The sequence below is a fragment of the Schistocerca cancellata genome, chromosome 1 (assembly GCF_023864275.1).
Source record: "Schistocerca cancellata isolate TAMUIC-IGC-003103 chromosome 1, iqSchCanc2.1, whole genome shotgun sequence".
Lineage (NCBI taxonomy): Eukaryota > Metazoa > Arthropoda > Insecta > Orthoptera > Acrididae > Schistocerca > Schistocerca cancellata.
In genome coordinates, this window is record NC_064626.1 from 1115088527 (window position 1) to 1115103984 (window position 15458).

The following is a 15458-nucleotide window of genomic DNA, read 5'->3' on the forward strand; positions in this document are numbered from 1 at the left end:
TAGCAAGCTACCGCGTTCGCACAATTCCGGACTTACGCGAAGGGAAATTGATACTATTCATAGATTAAGAGCAGGCCACGAGGGTACCAACAAAACGAAACAACTGTTAAAGTTAATATCCTCTCCAAATTATGATCATCGCACAGTTGACGAAGACATCCTGCATTTTTATTGGAGTGTGTAAAATATAAAAAAGAAACGAAGGGAGAACACTCTATATGAACAATTCAAAACTGCTGATTAATTCTCACCCTGGTTAGTTCTAAGTTACCTGAACTGTGAAAACTGCAAATGTGCTTAGAAAATCATTAGGCTTTCCAGAACGGATCTTTAAAAATATTTTATGTTTGTATTTATCATCCATTTGGCTCCTTAATTTGTTAATTCATGAAAAGCTTAACTATTGAGTGTCACAACGTTCAGTGTCTTTATATTTATGAAAACAAAGTGTGCAAATATTAGTTTTAAAATTTTTTAGCATCTTTTTGCCCTATCAATAAAGTAATTTCTAGGCTGATTAGGTCTTCACCAAGGAGTCCCCTCCATTACGTTTCCATACGTGTACGAGTATTTTCAGTATTCGCATTTGCCACTGTGTGAATGCAGTATAGAAAATAATATTAACTGTGGACATTACTTATCTGTGTATGAATGAATATAGTCTGTATTTTAATTACAGCTAACAGGCTGGAAGGTGAGGAATAAATAAATAAATAAATAAAAAGTGTATGTGAATTTCATACTGCTTTGAAACATCTTCATCAACTTAATTTGTAATTACGCATGCTGGTTCTTACATTTGCATACTCCGTAAGACTGACACGTTGGTGCTATAACCTGCTTTTCACCTTGTCCATAGAGTAAATACCAGGCTGTAAAGGGCTACAACAGGTGGCTTTGTAACACAATTCGGTGAAAAATGAACGTCGATCTCAGTCATAATTTTTTTAACTGCTCCACAATGCGTTTTAAACCCTTTGGATACACAGTCAGGCATTTGTTATATTACAAACGAAGATATATATTGGATCTGTACCGTTTCTCTACCTGTAACGAAAAATCACTCTCACTACAGGTTACATATGTTACGTTAATATAAGAGATATCAAACATGACAGGTGCAACTCTGCTTACCGACACTATTTACTTTGAGTTTTGGTGGCTTTATAATATTAGAACAATCAGTTAATTGCAGTACTGAAGTTCACATAGGTTGCCGGTTCTTACGCACTGTCGGGATGCCAAGTACCGGTCGTAAAACAGTTGACGAAAGGTTTTCTTTCCTTGTTGGTTCCCGAGAAGAGATAGCAGCTTGACAGTAATCCTTCGCAATGTGTCTTATCAGTTACGTGTTGACGAGTTCTTGTCAAGATCCCTGTTATTCGAAAATATTTCTGCTAAATTACTAAAAACTTTTTGCAGGTAGCTTCCAGTTCGTTGAAGAGTTTGAGATTCTTCGCTGCTACCAGTCTCTAAAACGCCGAAGATACTGTCATGTTGTTTCCTGTAGTCCCAGAGATTCACATGTCCTTAGCTAAAGCTCGTTTTCCGAAAAAAAAGTATGCAAATAGTGTTTTAACCTTGAGTTTTTACTTATTTAACGACTGCAGAATGCACAGCAGCCTTTGCAACGTTCTTTACATATATTACTGTTGTTTGTCTTACTATTACCCCAAAGTATGCATTGACAGATGACTAAATTCTGATTTGGTTAGAAGGAAATTTTCACAGAAGTCATCCTGCACTGATTGGCTATTTGATACACTGATTCGATATGGGAAATAACGTAAGTTAGCTAATAAGTTGCTTAATCCAAAATTGGCACTTATAATCCAACGTCTTGCACTAATCTTATGAATATACACTACCGTAGCGTAACTGTGCAATTTTCGCAATCTTTAGCAACTAAGGAATTATATGCGAAAAAAAGAACTGCTTAGACAATAAGGATAAATTATCGTGGAAAGTAATTTCCTTCGTCACACTTCCTACAAAACAAACCGATAAACAATAAAAAAAATTCCTCAGCTATTACTGCTGATGACACTCATCGAAAGATGAACTGCTGATCTCTGAAAAAAAAAAAAGTTATGTAGTTTTGCGTATACTTCGTAAAGTAATTCAGGCAACTGGCGGGATGGTTTCTACTCTAAATCGACGCCGGACTACCTGTTCCATTCTTGTCGAACCAGATTTGCTTGTGTATATGAATCACAGTTTTTGTTCTTAATCTGTAATATCGTGACATGTCCAATACCTTTGTAAAAGTGATCCACGAATGGGTAACACTACTACGATTACAACTACATCGTGGTCGGCTACAGGACAAGGGAGCAAAAGCTCTGCCTTTGCACAGACCGGATTTCCGCGGCAGACACACGAGCGACTTCGCTCGAATTCAAGGACGAATGAAATTCAGATTCCTCCCGGTGAGCGTCATACACTCCGCCGACTACCACAGTGACTTCTGCAGTCGGCACTAGTGATCGACGTCACGCTACAAGGAAATGCTACTCAATGCAATTCTTTACTCACGCGACGGCAACTGTCAGGGGTGCACTACAGCAGACACTTGAAACAGGAAGCTTTTATGGCAGCTTAGTTGGCTGAGATGAAGTACGTTCCCAACACAGAGGAATTCTGATGGAATTACGTTTTCCTGGAGGCATACGAGTCTCAACTTATCTCTGATAATGATAGAAGCTGACGTAATGAATTAAAATTTGTACTACAGCCGGGACTTGACGCCGGGTCTCCCTCTTACTAGACAGATGTGCTAACCAACACATCACCGTAGCAATGTAGCTACGACGCCTTCCTAATACAAACTTTAATACAAACTTTAATTCACGCCTTCAGACCATTTTCCCCTTCAGGATGCCCCTTTTACGTACAAAGCTGGCGTGGCATTCCAATATCGGAAAGCCTCGGCATTACTGACGATTTAAGAAGGGGAAACTGGGCTAAAGACGTGAATTAAAGTTTGTACTACGGAGGACTAGGGCAGTCCGTGCAGCGTGGGTAGCCACAGTGCCACGGTGATGAAGTGGTTAGCACATCTGCCTAGCAAGCAGGAGAGATGTGTTCAACTCCCGGGAATGGTATGAATTTTAATTCATTACATCAGCTTCTATCTTTACAGATCAATTTGCCGTCCGAGTAGACGTCGTAAGCACCTCAACAGTTGGTGACGAAGAGCTGGTACGCACTACGTTTATCTGCTACACCCAACCCTTCAGGACGACGAGACGACTTCACAACAGTGCACTGTTTACGAGCCAAAGTTGTCACAAGTCGAACAAGAGGAACGTAACGACGCGAAGAAGCGCAATGTGAGCGTAGAGCACTGACGGGTGCAGTTAACAGAAAAGGCGGGCAGACGATGAATACTAGGGTTTCCGCACAGGTCGCTGCCTGCGACGGAGTGAGAAACAGAGCGGAAACTCACGTGTCGGGGCACATCGAGCGCGAGGAAGGGGCCCATGGCGGGCGTCGGCGGCGGCGGCGGCGGCGTCGGCCAGCGCTTGCGGGCGGCCAGCCGTGGGTCTAGGAGGCGAGCAACTGGTGGCGCCGCCGCCCGTCTCTGCGGCCACAGCTGACTCACGGCGCGTGACGTCACGCCCCTGCGTGGGTGGGGGGGGGGGTACGGGCGCCGAGCGGAAGGGGGCGAGCACAACGGATAAATGGGCCGGACCCCGCACTCGCCGGAAGTGTAATGTGCCGGCTGCTATAAAAGAAGGTGGCAGCGCCGCCTAACTGACAAAACATACCGACGTACGAAAAGAACCCAGCTAGACGACTACAGAATAGAATGGAACCGATTCAACACCCAATTAAAAGACAAGTAGCTGAATTCCGTATCCAAAAATGTATGTAAACATGTCAAACCTTACACCAAATACAAATCGACCAGATTCTGGAACACCTTCAAATACACTACAGGCTCCAAAGTAAAAACATAACCACCACTACAATAAGTCGGCTCACTGACAGCCAAAGAAAAGCTCAAATCTTCCTTGACGTGCTTCAGGAAACCCACAGCGTAACAGACGATCCATTTTTCGACAGCGAACATCGAACTGCAATAACAACAAACACAGAAAAAATCTTAACAGACTCAGAAGTACTAAACGACCAACAAGCAGCACACATAACAGAAGAGGAAATAGACCTTGCTCCGGACACAGGAAAATCCTCTGTCCCTGGCACTGACGGAATAAGCAGACGACACCTACATGGCACCAAGACCAGAGATCAACAAAGCACTCAACCACCTATACAACGAGCACCGACACTGAAACAAATACCGATTCAAGGGAAAATTGCCGAAGTAATAATGCTGCCAAAACTGGCAAATCCCCTAAACAATCCCACGTCATACAGACCCATCACGCTTCTCCTAGTAACTGGCAAATGCTTTGAAACCATCCTCAACAGACGCCTACAACAACACACAGAAGACCAAAAACTCATTCCCAACATACAAGTCGTATTCCGAAAACACCACTCCACCACAAACCCAGTCCTAAGGACCTCCAGCACTATAAGAAGAGCAATAAATATTACAGACTGCGCATCAGCCCTCTATCTAGGTATAGAAAGGGCTTATATAAAGCTGCCACCCAGGCTTGTACCACAAACTGAAGACTTTTGCCATCTCTTTCCACATAACGCAGCTCTTGAGAACCATCCTAGACAACAGACCCACAACAGTATCGATAGACGGCAAACTATCAGACATCTTCACCCCAGAAACAGGGGTGCTCCAAGGAGCCATATTGTCACCTTTGGCATACAGCATACATACAGGGGACGTACCCTAACCTACAGGATGGAACGAAGGCCTATTATTGTATGCTGATGACACATTACATTGGTGTCATGAAAGACAACAAACGAATTGCAACATACAAACATGCAATACATAATCAAATTGCAACAATGGCTCAGTAAAAGGGTAATTTAACCAAATGCCGAAAAAAGCAACCAGTTGTCTTTAGTCGTACAAATCTCAGCAGCAACAAACAAAAATCACCAGACAATGTAAAATTAAAACGCTGTGAGTAAGAAATACTGCCAAAACGAAAGCCAAGTACCTCGTACTAAATACCTACTCAACATTATCCTGGAAACACCTCTTACACGATACAATAATTAAAGCCACAAGATGACTTAAGATTATTACAATTCATAAAAGGTCATATAAATGGAGCCTCGAACGACTTTCCAGTGCACACATACGAAACACTAATCAGACCTGTACTAGAATATACAGCACCTGTAAGGATGACAAACCACTACCAGACAAGCAGAATCCTAAACACAGAAAGAAAATCCTACGAGTAGTAACGAGATCCAGCCCAAGAATAACAAACAACGCCATTTACGACACAGCAAACACCATACCACTGCAACAAAGACTCATCGAGCTAACAAGCAGAACTAGACTGAACAGGAAAAACACAAATATACCAAATATGGAACTCCAACGGTAACATCATCGCCTTCAACGTTCCGAAGTTCCAATACAAATTCTCCGCGCACACGATACCACAGAGCCACGAAAGAAAATGAAAAGCCATTTGACCTACAAACTGGACCCGCCAACAACGTCAATTATCTACTAATCTACTCTGTTCTCCTATGCTAATGACAGTAAAGCATGTTTGAAATGTATGATCGTCTTGTGTGCATCTCCTGCATATCAGTGTCTTTTGGAGATTATTTATTGTAACATGAGCTATGTTTTTCTGCCTACATTGAAGTTGTTCACTTCAAATGTTGCAGTGATAAGCTGGTTAGCTTTGCTTCGGATTGATAATGGTCTACTGATCCAAACCGGTAGCAGTGGGCATAAAAGTAAGCAGCTGATGTTCACATACAATGAAGTTTCACAATTATTTGACAGCTGCAAAAGCCCCATCTCATCAAAAATCTTAATTTACAGAAGCTTCTACAGAAGCTAAAATTCCAGAGAATAAGTCCTGAATAAGTGTAACCACTGATGATGGCACAAATATGGCGAAATATGTTCGGGGATTCAACAGAGCAATTAGTTTGCACCTAAATTCCCAGAATTTAAAGTGTTATCTTTAAAGTACAGAATGCCAGCTGCATCAAGCTTTTAATTATCATTCATTAAGCTGCATATTGTCTCGGATGAATCAAAACTCGGAGGCATTGTGGCAGATAGGATGAGCAACAAGTGACAAAGATTGTTGAGAAATGGCGTACAAATGGACCATACTGCATCCTTTCTTGTGTTCACGATAAAGATAATTGTTCTTTAACCTTAGTCACTGAAGACACGCCAAACGATATGGGAACGCGAAAGCAAACGCCAGTACGCCTCCGTCGATATCGTAGGAGATAATATCAGCACGGGATATAATGATGGGCCGAAGGGTCTATGGAAACTCTACCTACCATTTCAGGGTATTCCTGCACATATAATGTTGCTTGGTGATTTACGCATTTGTAGAACCAACCGATGGGAGATGGTCGCACACAGCCAAGAGCGAGCATGGCACCTACACAATGTGACGACAGCGCGAAATTGTCGCAACGTAGTTCTTATAACCGTAACTATCTGTACAGCTTGACCCGTGTCGGCTCGACTCTTGAGCACTGCAACTGACGTGGACCCGTCTGCGTCGACAATTCGATTCAATCTACTGGGGGCTGTACTGATTGTATCCATCTCACTGCGTTAGCTTTCCCTGTCCGGGAACCAGGATCGCCACAGACAACGCGCTGAGTGGTAAAACGTTAATTCCGTTTCAATTTTTTCTACAGCGTAGTTTGGTCGTTACCGTAAATGTTCTCAGTCTAGTAGCGTGCATAATTGGGGAATATGGTAAGCCAGCCATCAAGTGCGGCCGATTGGGCGGGCTTTTCTACATACTGAGGGCTTTCTGAATAGTAAGAAGTTTCTTGCACCTGGGATACTGACCCTCCTTCAGGCAACTCCGATTACTATATTTCAGCTCGAAAATGCCCAGTCATATGTGGCTGGACAAGTGCAAGCCTTCTTCGAAGATAGATCGGCACTGCCGATTCCATGGCCGAATGTACGCCTACCACCTTGCCCAGAGAAGATGTCTAAGAAGTGATTGGCGGGCCATTTGTTCATCACGATACTCGAGCAAACTCAGTTCTTGTCTCGTAGATTCAGATACAAACCGTATGGAGGGAGGTTCCACAGAATCATGTTCAGGCTCCCCTTGACTTCATGCTACCACGTTCAGAAATTATGATAGCAAAGTTGAAGCTTCTCACCATACTGAAATTTCTAAGTCACAAACAGTATTGTTACAATATCCTGCGGATATGAGGTTATTATCAGCTGGGCCCACTAACTATGGTGGTCGAGTTTAGGTTTGCTCTGCGCATCTACGTCACGCATTCTACGGTAACCAATGAGCGTTCGGTAATGTTTTCATCACTTTGCTGTGAATGTCGTACCCATTATGGCCATTGAAATGTGATCGTAGCGAGTTATTTAGTGGATTTTTATTCCATTTGTTGCGATTTGTGACGGCAGATGGTGGTGGTAAGCGACAAATTCTGCACAAGCAAGCGAGAGAGACAATCTGCTGTGCACACGCTATCTCCAAGCGCGAAGCACGTGTATGCGCGTACTGTAACAGTCCCTTGGGACCGGCAGCAATGCAATCCCTGTCCGTGTCTCCAGCTGCGCGAATCGCTATCGTTGGTGGATCGGACTACAAAAGTAGGAAACCCAGTGCGATAAGCGTAGCACAGCCATGTGACAAGTTTACAGTCACAAAAGACGTGAAGGACAAAGTGGGTAGCAGTAACCATCCTATCCTATCCTATCCTATCGAACCTTTTCCAGATAAGTTTCATGGAGGTAGCTCTCTATGGATGAGGTGCTGTCTCCATGTGGCAACAGATGCGAATGAAAAATCCACTCCGTAGGCAAACTGACGAACTAGATGAGATACTGGGAATGCAGTACAGGAAATGGACTTTATTGTTTTAAATCTAGAGGGTCAGACGAATGAATTCGAAGGACGAGCAGGTGTTACCGCGAACACAGATTTCACTTGAGCAAACCAGATGGCAGCAGCTAAGATTAATAGCTGGCAAGTGCTCAAATGCAATGACCATAATGCAATTGCCCGCAAGCGGTAAGTGGCAACAATAAAGGGAGACAAGCAGAGGAAACCATGATTGGCCTAGATACCAAGAAAACAGATTGGGATGGCTTAACTGCCTTTATTGCAGCATTTCCAACGGAATCCCTTCCAATCCATTCAGACATGGGCAAGCAGCTACTACCCGAACTCTTATAAAGATCACAGGACATTTACATGCCTAAGAAAATGACAAACAGTCACGCTACAATCCTGTGGAGCCCAGAACTCTCCATCTTGGCGCGAAAGTAAGATCGAGAAGACGCGCTTATCTACGCACTTTAAACTGACCAGATGGCACTATGAGGCTCCCTGAATACAAAGCAGTTCAGATACACTGCCACATGATACCAAAATGATACACTGGACGAAGTTTCTCCAGAGAAAACTGCAATTTCACATATGGAGAAGGCTGTTTAAGTTGTCGACTGAAAAGATTAAGCGGTCCACAATTTGTACAGAGGATGCCGCTATGACGGTCGGATGGAACGAGCCAACTGAACACCAGCTAACTGCCTTACTTCCTGATGATAATACACACACAGATTCTGAAAAGAAATTCAAAGCTCCGAAACAAACTTGATAAGTAATACACAATTAAATGTTTGTGCTACCTTCTGCTCGGAAAGAAGTTGCTATCGCAATTACCAACCTCAAAACTAGAAATCACCAGATTTACCATGAGGTCAAGCGGATGACAGATCCATCGATAGTGCCCTACTAGACACTATTACTAAACGAGGCATTACGAATATGTAGGACATCAGACAATTTGACTGTGATTTGCAAAAAACAGTAAATGATAAAAATGTATAGTTCATGTTAGCTCCCTAGATTTTAGGCTGTAAGTGGAAAATGGATAAACAATAAAAAATACAATAAAAATTGTGTAAAGTTATATAATCCTAGTCATCTGTATAGACTTCCTTTCAGTGAGGTGTATAATTCTTTCTGACGCAATTTTCACAAACTTTTACATTAATTCGCAGAATGATGTTTTCTTAACAGGTATCAATTAAACAGTATGCAGTAGCGTTGCAGTGTGAATGGTAAATCGATACGATTGTCTTTGGAACAACGAGAACAAATTTTGTAGTTCGGAAAACTGAAAATGTTGTGAAAGTTCAAAAATTATCGTGAGAGTATGGTATATTAGAGCACAATCACGATAAAAAATTATATTCAGTCGTTAGAAGTTCGAAACTAATGGCGCCATCTACAATTCGGACTAGGTGAGACCTAGATTAGCTTCTACGGAAACAAGTCCCGCGTCATCGGCTGTGTCAGACAATTCTGCACAGTCAATACCTGTACCTGAGAGTGCGTTTAGCAGAACCAACTGAAGCTACTTCTTCAATAAGCAGCTAGTAAAACGTACGTCCCAAGACTTTCGCATGCATCAAATGCACGGTGGCCATGTCAGAGAATGCAGAATTTTGCGCGATATCCAGGTAGGTGAATGGGCGAGGAAGAACTTCGTAGGGGAAATAATTTGATCTTACGAAAGACAGTAGCAGTAATGTGACCTGTTACTGAGTGCCAGTGTGAACTCAGTCGCCAAGTCATTTGCCTCTCTCATTACCTTCTAGCACACTGAATAGGACTGCGTTTGGAAATCCTTCACATTGCTTACATTTAACAGCGCTGGACTTCTTTCTCGGGGATGTTATGAGCCGCAGAAAATCAGTTACACTATCATAGTTTTGGGCAGCGACTGAAAAAGAATATGCAGCAGTGACAGTGTCTGTACAATGAGGAGAAACTGTGTAAGTCGAAGGTGACTTAAGTATTACTGTATCTGAACTGTTTTCTTGTACTCCTGAAATGTGTGTACATTATTGCAGTTTCCATATTCCGAGATCTTTCTTGAAGAAAGTTGTCACAGCAACCAGCCTTACGACAAATAATCATTACATTCGCAAAGTTAGAAATATTCATAATGGAGGAATTATGAACCATACCTTTCTCTACAATTAAATTCAAAGCGTCCAGCTGAACCTCTGCATATATATTCTTTTGATCGGATTCAATGTATGTTTTTAGTTTCAATCTGCGTATTTATCGCGTTTCAATAATCAATCCGGTACCTAACTTTGATTTAGAATGGAGCGTTGTACATCGTAGAAGAGTTCTTTGCCACAAGTAACTAACCAGTTATGAACATGCAATAGAACTCATGTAACCACGTAAATTTCAATACAATGTGTGTAGAAGTTACATAAATAGCATGTTACACATCAAATTCATTATGAACAGGAACTATGGAACATGTAACTACCTCAATAATTGATTAAAATTGTTATAAAACAGAAAATGGCCATTTCATTCTCCAGATGCAAATTAATCGAAATGGTGAAACATGTCCAACGCATACATATAAAAGTACATGTATAAGTGAGAGACAGGGGCATACTCGCTGAACGTACTCAATCTTCCATGTCGCACACCCTTCATTAGGCTGAGTTTCCGTGGTCAAGGAGTGTGCTTAGTTACGGTTAAAAGCGGAATTCCCAATACACGCACATCCCCCGCGGACGTTATCATGTATATTGATTACATCGTGACGTCTTATCACCAACTGACAGAGCATGGCAAAATTACCTCGTGAAGTAATGCGGGCCAAGAGTGGGCACTGGACACACTTTCTTATCACGATGGGCGAGTGAAAAAGTTTGCCACGTGCCTGCAGGACCCACGCCCTGAGACTTCCGTATAAAATTAATTACGAGTACAAGCAGTTCATCCATCCCGGGAATGGAGAAATCGACGTTTTTGGCTATTGTCGACATTAATAATTCCAAGAGTTTCCACAACGGTTTAAGTTTGGTGTCGGATAACAAATGATGAAAGAAATTACAAATTAATCATTTTCGGATTTTTTCCTTTACTTTTACTGTAAAACTTTGCTTCTTGCCGAATTTCATGACTCTGTGTTGTTGGATTTTTTCCTTTAGTTGTCGTATGAAGCTTTACTTCTTGCCATATTTCATGATTGTAGGTCAAGGGGAAGTACCCTCCAGATTTCGACGAGTGAGTTTCCGAGTCTCAAAATACGAGGCATAAATGGCTTATAGAAGCTTAAGCTCGTTACATCACTGAAGGACCGTAGCCCTGAGCATGTAACACAAATTTCAACTCTGTACATTAACACGCTCCTGCGAAAGAGAGATCTTAGCCGTCGGTCGGACGGACCGACGGACAACAAATTGGCCCTAAAAGCCTTCCGTTTTTATCGATTGTGGTACGGAACCCTAAAAATGATTATATAACATAGTACATCAATCCTGATGCTTCTATATAACAGTGAAAAAGGATGGTTATTCTACAATGGATTCGTAAGAGCTTTTTACCTACTATCCACAGCATCTAACTACAGACAACCAATTTTATAAAACGTAATACGCGCGAAGGGAGTAAATTCAGATTCACGAAGTAGTATCCTTTTAATTTTCGGCCTGTTAAAGGCACCGTCGCTGTAAAACGTAACTCATTTGGGTCACTTTTATTTGCCCCACCCTGTAGAGACGAGGAAGTTTCTTAACTAATGTAACACATTTTTTCTCGGCCAATTGAGGTTGAAAAAATGCGGAATTTGTTGTGGGACATCGTGGAATATTCTCACATCACCCTCTGCAATGTTGGAAAGTGCGGACTCTCTTATTCGAGGAGGCCGATGGATCAAAATCGAACACCTCGCTACTTAGCTGGGCATCTATTGGTAATGCCGGCACCAGTTGGGGTATTCAACGGTGTGTGCCTGACGGGTTTCTCGCCGCCAAACTGAAGACCATAATAAAAACAACGCAGAACCATCTGTGCGGAATTGCTTGCGCGTTACGAGGCTAACCGTGGCAATTTTTTCTGGAACAGCGTCACAGACGGGGAAACATGGGTACATCACTTGGAACCGAAAACAAAAGGGGAATCCATAGAGTAGAGCCACGCCACCTCTCCTCTGAATAAAAAGTTCAAGCGGTGAAGTCATGTGGCGGTCTTCTGGAGCTCTGAAGAGGTTATTCTGCTTGATCTCCTGCCTCGTGCTGCAACGATCAGCTCTGGAGTGTACTGTGCTACCCTCTGGAAATTGAAGAAACGACTTCAGAGTGTTCGTCGGCACAAAAATGCGAATGAACGTCTCCTGCTCCATGACAACGCAAGGCGACATGCACGTCTGCTACCTGAACGGAGCTCACAAAATTTCATCGGAGTGCTCTTCCTCATCCGCCTTAAAGCCCGGATATCGCACCTTCCGACTTCCATCTGTTTGGTCCAATGATGCACTCCCCGGGAATCAGCACGTGAATGATGGGGAGGTTACTGCTACAGCAATACGAGTAGAGTGGTATCACTGCAGGATACAGGCCCTCCCAGTAAGGTGGCGTAAGGCCATCTCAAGTTTCAGTGGTTATGGTCAAGGGTACACGTATCAAGCTGAGGCAAGGGATCGGTCTGGAAGCGGCAGAGTCGTAAGTTAAAAGCGAAAATCGTTCAGGTACTTCTGCTAGTGGAATATGTGTAACGGCACCGCTGTTGCTATGTAGTATGTGACAAAGCAAGAAAAAGAAGTCCAGCAAACATGGCTCTAAAAGGCATACCTTAACAGCTTTGAGGACTTGTTCGGTAGAAGAGACGTGTTTCTCAGTACACCACTGATAGCGCTTCCAAAATTATATCACTGCACGACACATCGTTCAGGAGATATGACGTCATAAACATTGAGCTTTAGAGTTTTGCGTCTTCAGCCATAAAGGTTTTACATGCTTATCGTCAAGTATCTAACGCATTAACTCATTTTTAAAGTAATTACACATTTGAACTATTTTCCAGATGGGAATTCGATTCTTTAAAGAATATGGGGTGATATTTCTAAGGTATTATTCTGTATACGCTGCGGCAGGTGTGGATCTAGTGGTATAAATATTTCCTCTGTTCCTTCCCTGCTTCTCTAGCTTTCGTATGTAAATTATTTTCAGCTAATGGTTCTTCAAGGTTTAGTTCGCAATAGGTAGCAGCCTGGGGTAGCAGTTACAGAGACGCCGTTATTCGACATCAGTCCTGTCAACGAGACAGTAGCCTTAAAATTCGCAGCGCCCGCCGGCTATCGATTCTCGTCACAGCCATTAGCGCCCCCGTCACGTGGGTCCCGACAGCTGGACACGAAACGTCCTTTTTGCTTGCTGGTCACAGCCCAACAGAGGGCCGCGTGTGCACCAGTGTGGGAACACCGCGTGGCGCCGTACCTGCGTCACGTCTCTGCTGCACGCCGACGGTCGCAGTTCACGGAGGACCATTGGGGACCTTTTACAAAGCAGCATTCTGGGCATGACAACAACACTGGTTGTAACAAAGTCGAAGATTTGTCTAGTGGGAGACCTCGTTAATCATTTTCCGATCACACGAATTATGAAGCTAGTGTCTAGTCATTAACAAATACAGAAAATGATCTATGGCAAGCTGATGACAACCCTATCTCTGGCCCCAAGTCGAGCAAAGAACACTGCATGTCGTCGCTAACTCTGACCTTTAATAGTTGCTTGGAGAACTGACAGATATGAGGGCGTGCTGAAAAGTAATGCCTGCGAATTTTTAAGTGAAAAATATTAAAGCATTTTAAATAAAGCAAACCTTATTAACAATCTACATCTTTATTCCTCATGCATACATATTTATTTTTCGTCATAGTCTCCCTCAATCAGAGAACAGTTTCTTGATACCGTCATTGTAGCAAGTCTGACTTACTTGGAGGAGCCACAACCTCACCTCGCTAGCACCGATTCATCTCTGTCAAACTGAAGTCGTCGAAGGTGTTCTTTAAGATTGGAAACAGATAAAAATCGGATGGGGTCAAGTCAGGACTGTACGGAGGATGATCCATGACAGTGAACCCAAAGTGTCGGATTGTTGCAGATGTCGCAGCACTCGTATGTGGTCGGGCACTGTCATGCTGAAGGAGAGGGCGCCCCATGAGTGAACGAACTCTTCGAATTCGAAACTCGATCGTAGCACGCTATTACTCCGACATAGTTACCTTAAGCCGGTATTACACGACGATCCGCCGCGAACGGCGACAGCCATCTGGCGGTAGATCGGGTGAAACTACGAAAATTAGCGGACACATTATCCGTGCGCTGGAATAGAGAGCACTTCTAAAGTACCGTCACTCCGCGTATGTGCAGTAGGCAGCGATAATTCGCGCATGCGAAGAAGGGTGTTGTTTGGTTATTGTTAGGCGGCTAGTGGCTAATTTCAGACTTTCGTTTTGGGGATTTTTCGCATTTTTTTCAGTAAACAGGCTTCATAAGTGCAGAAAAGAAGTTTTTTTTGCAATTGACTCTTTTATACTAGCTGTTTGTGAAAGGATATTTTCTATTGATAGCTTCGTATTCTAGAAACGAAATGGAGCAAAGAGGAATGAAGCGTCTGAAATCAGGCATACAGCGAGGAAAGGTGTATGTATGACCCACTTTATCATAATAAGGTAGTCGGAAATCGTTTCTTTCTGAGGAATGTGCATATAAAGTTATACGGTGATTTTCGATTTGTATCGTAATACCTTAGTTTACGAAAGTTCAGGTTTGATTTGACTGCACCTCTTGCTTGATTTCAGCATGCCAGAAAAGAGAAGCTGGCAGTGAAAGGGAGAAAGTTCTTGCAGTTTGGCCCAGTGCAAAAAACGAGGACTGCAAAACTCTTGAGTATAGTCCAAACTTGGAAAAATAACACAAGGTCACCTTTAAGTATTGGTCCTTTAAAGTGTTGCAAATTGCAGTGCATACATCCACAGCAACTTTTGAAATGGTGGGCTGTGCTAATCTGTGGCTAAAAGCCAGACTCTTAAGATTCCCCATTCGCCAGGAAACGTAATGTTACAACCAGCCTGCAACATAACAGGGTCACCGGTATTTTATTAGTGATCTAGGCTGGTATGAGCACAAAACCCATATAATTCATGCTCTCTAGAAGGTGAGATAGCCTCGCTCATGACTGTGTCACACTTTCTGTTTCCATCTTCTATCATAGACAGCACCTTCTCGAAACAGGCCATGTCCATCCTAACGAAGTTCCGAAATTCTTGCGGATCTTCGGGCCTCAGTTCTTTCATTAACATTGGAATATATTCCCCGCCTCCGTTCTTTCTTGTCAGCCAGGGTCGAACCCAACAACGTTTGACTTTCCGTTTTCGTCACCGTTCTGCCCTAATCCGAAGATTTACTGTCACTGTCAGGGCAATAGCTCCAAAAACAAGTGGATCCTCCATTAGAGAAAAACTATTACTTAATATACTTAATACATAATGGT

At 42.8% G+C, this 15458-nt stretch overlaps 1 protein-coding gene across 6 annotated transcripts in view; it reads right to left on the bottom strand.

Annotated features, from left to right (window-relative positions):
• The window catches only part of LOC126092154 (regulator of G-protein signaling loco), a 247546-nt gene that overhangs the window by 79694 nt on the left and 152394 nt on the right, over window positions 1–15458 (bottom strand). Inside the window, exon 1 of one of the 6 annotated variants that reach the window (XM_049907665.1) lies at window positions 3449–3544. The exons of the other annotated variants lie outside the window; for them this stretch is intronic. Coding sequence (XP_049763622.1) covers window positions 3449–3484 — 36 coding nt within the window. The 5' untranslated portion in view covers window positions 3485–3544. Of the gene's footprint in view, window positions 1–3448; window positions 3545–15458 lie in introns of those variants that run through there. 6 annotated transcript variants of the gene reach the window in all.